General features: G+C 42.2%; 2 protein-coding genes across 2 annotated transcripts; both read right to left on the bottom strand.

The window, feature by feature from the left end:
* Window positions 1-6: 6 nt before the first annotated feature.
* Window positions 7-1,503, bottom strand: LOC114073623. Its single transcript, XM_027911350.1, has 8 exons — window positions 1,467-1,503; window positions 1,224-1,401; window positions 1,070-1,123; window positions 883-995; window positions 795-827; window positions 396-731; window positions 210-360; window positions 7-171 (listed from the first exon to the last, which is right to left on the bottom strand). Exons 1-8 carry the CDS (start codon window positions 1,497-1,499, stop codon window positions 122-124), a joined length of 948 nt encoding a protein of 315 aa, XP_027767151.1. The 5' UTR covers window positions 1,500-1,503; the 3' UTR covers window positions 7-121.
* A 105-nt stretch (window positions 1,504-1,608) lies between these two features.
* LOC114073622 (matrix metalloproteinase-14-like) lies at window positions 1,609-4,957 on the bottom strand (the record flags this gene model as incomplete). The annotated part of the gene is made up of 2 exons (XM_027911349.1): window positions 4,814-4,957; window positions 1,609-1,799 (listed from the first exon to the last, which is right to left on the bottom strand). Coding segments are annotated over exons 1-2 (294 nt in total), but the record flags the coding sequence as incomplete, so codon positions are not given.
* Window positions 4,958-5,000: the final 43 nt, after the last annotated feature.

The following is a 5,000-nucleotide window of genomic DNA, read 5'->3' as shown; positions in this document are numbered from 1 at the left end:
GTCCCAAAAGAGCCCCAAGAAGGTCCTGAAAGGTCCAGAAAAAGCCCAGAAAGGTCCTGAAAGGTCCATAAAGAGCCCTGGAAGGTCCATTTCAAAGGTCCTGAAAGGTCCATAAAGAGCCTCAAAAAGGTCCTGAAAGGTCCAAGAAAGGTCCTGAAAGATCCATAAAAAGGTCCTGAAAGGTCCATAAAGAGCCTTGGAAGGTCCTGAAAGGTCCTGAAAGGTCCATAAAGAGCCCAGAAAGCTCCAAGAAGGTCCTGAAAGGTCCATAAAAAGGTCCTGAAAGATCCATAAAAAGCCCCAAAAGGTCCATGAAAAGGTCCTGAAAGGTCCAAGAAGGTCCTGAAAGGTCCATAAAAAGCTCAGAAAGACCCCCCAAAAAATTCCTTTTAAAAAGGCCCTGAAAGGTCCATAAAAAGCCCAGAGAGGTCCTGAAAGGTCCATAAAGAGCCTTGGAAGGTCCTAAAAGATCCATCAAAAGGTCCTGAAAGGTCCATAAAAAGCCCCAAAAGGTCCATGAAAAGCTTTGAAAGGTCCTGAAAGATCCATAAAGAGTCCAGAAAGGTCCTGAAAAATCCACCTAAAAAGGTCCTGAAAGGTCCTGAAAGATCCATAAAGAGCCTTGAAAGGTCCTGAAAGGTCCATAAAAAAACCGGAAAGGTCCTGAAAAATCCACCTAAAAAGGTCCCGAAAGGTCCATAAAAAGCCCAGAAAGGTCCATTAAAAAGGTCCTGAAAGATCTATAAAAAGATCCTGAAATCTCCATGAAGGTCCTGAAAGATCCATTAAAAAGCCCAGAAAGGTCCTGAAAGATCCATAAAAAGCCCCAAAAGGTCCATGAAAAGGTCCTGAAAGGTCCATAAAGAGTCCAGAAAGTTCCATAGAAAGGTCCTGAAATCTCCAAGAAGGTCCTGAAAGATCCATAAAAGGCCCCCAAAAGGTCCTGAAAGGTCCATAAAAAGCCCCAAAAGGTCCATGAAAAGCTTTGAAAGGTCCTGAAAGATCCATAAAGAGCCTTGGAAGGTCCTGAAAGATCCATTAAAAAAACCCAGAAAGGTCCATAAAGAGCCCAGAAAGGTCCTGAAAGATCCATAAAAAGCCCAGAAAGGTCCTGAAAGATCCATAAAAAGCCCCAAAAGGTCCATGAAAAGGTCCTGAAAGGTCCATAGAAAGGTCCTGAAAGGTCCATAAAAAGCTCAAAGAGAAGTCCTAAAAGATCCATCAAAAGGTCCTGAAAGGTCCATAAAAAGATCCTGAAAGTTCCATGAAGGTCCTGAAAGATCCATTAAAAAGCCCAGAAAGGTCCTGAAAGATCCATAAAAAGCCCCAAAAGGTCCATGAAAAGGTCCTGAAAGGTCCATAGAAAGGTCCTGAAAGGTCCATAAAGAGCCCAGAAAGGTCCTGAAAGGTCCATCAAAAAGTCCTGTAAGATCCATAGAAAGGTCCTGAAAGGTCCATAAAGAGTCCTGAAAGCTCCAAGAAGGTCCTGAAAGATCCATAGAAGGCCCCCCGAAAGGTCCCGAAAGGTCCATAAAAAGCCCCCAAACCCCCCAAAACTCGGGATAAAAAAATCCCCCAAAAACCCCCCCTGAGTCGTGGGAGGTTTTGGGGCGTTTTTGGGGTGTTTTTGGGGTGTTTTTGGACCCACTTGTCCCCCCGGAAGAGGTAGGTGTGGCCGCTGGGCAGCCAGAGCAGCGCCGCGTCCAGCCCGTCCGGGGGGACCCCCCGGCCCAGCTCGGACAGAGCTCGGGGGTACCCGGGGGCCAGGACCCCCTCCTCGAACACCCAGTGCCGGGAGCCTGCGGAGAGGGGGGGAAACAACCCCAAAAATCGGGTTAAAATGGGGACAAATCCCGGGGAAATCCCGTTAAAAATGGCCCCAAAATCCCATGAAAATCCCCTTAAAAATCCCCTTAAAATCCCATTAAAAATGGCCCCAAATGCCATGAAAATCCCATGAAAATTCCATTTAAATTACCCCCCAAATCCCGTTAAAAATGGCCCCAAAATCCCCTTAAAAATCCCATTAAAATCCCATTTAAAATACCCCAAATCCCATTAAAAATGGCCCCAAAATCCCATGAAAATCCCCTTAAAAATCCCCTTAAAATCCCATTAAAAATGGCCCCAAAATCCCATTAAAATCCCCCTAAAAATGGCCCCAAAATCCCCTTAAAATCCTCTTTAAAATCCCATTAAAATCCCGTTAAAAATGGCCCCAAATCCCATGAAAATCCCCTTAAAAATGGCCCCAAATCCCATGAAAATCCCCATTAATAATGGTCCCAAAATCCCCTTAAAATCCCCATTAAAAATGGCCCAAAATCCCATGAAAATCCCCTTAAAAATCCCATTAAAATCCCGTTAAAAATGACCCAAAATCCCATGAAAATCCCATTTAAAATACCCCAAATCCCATTAAAAATGGCCCAAAAATCCCATTAAAAATGGCCCAAAAATCCCATTAAAATCCCCTTAAAATCCCCATTAAAAATGGTCCAAAATCCCATGAAAATCCCCAGTAAAATGGTCCCAAAATCCCATGAAAATCCCCTTAAAATCCCATTAAAATCCCCATTAAAAATGGCCCAAAATCCCAATAAAATCCCCATTAAAAATGGCCCCAAAATCCCATTAAAATCCCATTAAAAATGGCCCCAAAATCCCGTTAAAATCCCCTTAAAAATCCCATTAAAATCGCACTAAAAATGGCCCCAAATCCCATGAAAATCCCCTTAAAAATGGCCCCAAATCCCATGAAAATCCCCACTAAAATGGTCCCAAAATCCCATGAAAATCCCATGAAAATCCCATTAAAAATGGTCCCAAAATCCCCTTAAAATCCCCTAAAAAATGGCCCCAAAATCCCCTTAAAATCCCCATTAAAAATGGCCCCAAAATCCCATGAAAATCCCCTTAAAAATCCCATTAAAATCCTGTTAAAAATGGCCCCAAAATCCCATGAAAATCCCATTTAAAATACCCCAAATCCCATTAAAAATGGCCCAAAAATCCCATTAAAAATGGCCCAAAAATCCCATTAAAATCCCCTTAAAATCCCCATTAAAAAGGTCCCAAAATCCCATGAAAATCCCCTTAAAAATCCCCTTAAAATCCCGTTAAAAATGGTCCAAAATCCCATGAAAATCCCCAGTAAAATGGTCCCAAAATCCCATGAAAATCCCATGAAAATCCCATTAAAATCCCATTAAAAATGGCCCCAAAATCCCCTTAAAATCCCCCTAAAAATGGCCCCAAAATCCCCTTAAAATCCCCATTAAAAGTGGCCCAAAATCCCATGAAAATACCCACTAAAATGGTCCCAAAATCCCATGAAAATCCCCTTGAAAATCCCCTTAAAAATCCCATGAAAATCCCATTAAAAATGGTCCAAAGTCCCATGAAAATCCTCATTAAAAATGGCCCAAAATCCCCTTAAAATCCCCATTAAAAATGGCCCCAAAATCCCATTAAAATCCCGTTAAAAATGGCCCCAAAATCCCCTTTAAAATCCCATTAAAAATGGCCCAAAATCCCCTTAAAATCCCCATTAAAAATGGTCCCAAATCCCATGAAAATCCCCATTAAAAATGGCCCCAAAATCTCCATTAAAATCCCATTTAAAATACTCCAAAATCCCGTTAAAATCCCATTAAAAATGGCCCCAAAGTCCCCTTAAAATCCCCATTAAAAATGGCCCCAAAATCCCATGAAAATCCCATTAAAAATGGCCCCAAATCCCATGAAAATCCCATTAAAAATGGCCCAAAATCCCATGAAAATCCCCTTAAAATGGCCCAAAATCCCCATTAAAATCCCATTTAAAATACTCCCAAATCCTGTTAAAATCCCATTAAAAATGGTCCCAAAGTCCCCTTAAAATCCCATTAAAAATGGCCCCAAAATCCCATGAAAATCCCATTAAAATCCCATTAAAATCCCATTTAAAATACCCCAAATCCCGGGAAAATCCCATTAAAAATGGCCCCAAAATCCCCCTTAAAAATGACCCAAAGTCCCCTTAAAATCCCCATTAAAAATGGCCCCAAAATCCCCTTAAAATCCCATTAAAAATGGCCCAAAATCCCATGAAAATCCCCATTAAAAATGGCCCAAAATCCCCCCAAATTTTACCCAAATTTTACCCAAATTTCACCCAAATTTTTCCCCAAATCACCCCCAAATTTCACCCAAATTTTACCCAAATCACCCCCAAATTTCACCCAAATTTTACCCAAATTTTACCCAAATCCCCTCAAAATCCCCGCAAATTTTGCCCAAATTCCCCCCAAATTTTACCCAAATTTCACCCAAATTTTACCCAAATTGTACCCAAATTTCACCCAAATCTCACCCCAATTTTACTCAAATCCCCCCAAATTTTACCCAAATTTCGCCCAAATTTTACCCAAATTTTACCCAAATTCCCCCCAAATCCCCCCAAAATCCCCCCAATTTTCCCCAAATTTTACCCAAATTTTACCCAAATTTCACCTACATTTTCCCCAAATTTCACCCAAATTTTACCCAAATTTCACCCAAATTTCACCCAAATCCCCCCAAATTTCACCCAAATTTTACCCAAATTGTACCCAAATTTCACCCAAATTTTACCCAAATCCCCCCCAAATTTTACCCAAATTTTACCCCAATTTTACCCAAATCCCCCCCAAATCCCCCCAATTTTCCCCAAATTTTACCCAAATTTCACCCAAATTTTACCCAACCCCTCCAAATTTTACCCAATTTTTCCCCGAATTTCACCCAAATTTTCCCCAAATCCCCCCAAATTGTTGGGCTGCCCCTCCCCCACCTTTGAAGAAGACGAACTTCCCATCCCCCCTCTCGTAGGCGGCGTCGATGCCCGGCGGGAGCCCCGCCCAGAAGTGGCCGATGGGGAGGGGGTACCCGGGCATCACCCGGCCCCCCCGCACCCGCCAGAACCAGCGCTCCTGCAAGAGAAAAAAATTTGGGGGAAAATTCGGGAATTTCGGGAAAAA

The sequence above is a fragment of the Empidonax traillii genome, unplaced genomic scaffold (genome assembly GCF_003031625.1).
Source record: "Empidonax traillii isolate 1590-97213 ecotype Southwest subspecies unplaced genomic scaffold, ASM303162v1 scaffold7406:size5000, whole genome shotgun sequence".
NCBI classification, from domain to species: Eukaryota; Metazoa; Chordata; class Aves; order Passeriformes; family Tyrannidae; genus Empidonax; species Empidonax traillii.
The sequence above is the reverse complement of the archived record's forward strand: the minus strand, read 5'-3'. Positions and strand labels throughout refer to the sequence as shown.

Coding starts and splice junctions, on each gene's coding strand:
- LOC114073623 (XM_027911350.1), bottom strand. CDS start 1,499: ATGGATCTTTCAGGACCTTCTTGGAGCTTTCAG. Junction 996..1,069: donor ATCTTTCAGGACCTTTCTGG/GCTCTTTATGGA, acceptor TGGATCTTTCAG/GACCTTTCAAAGCTTTTCAT. Junction 828..882: donor GGAGATTTCAGGACCTTTCT/ATGGAACTTTCT, acceptor ATGGACCTTTTG/GGGCTTTTTATGGATCTTTC.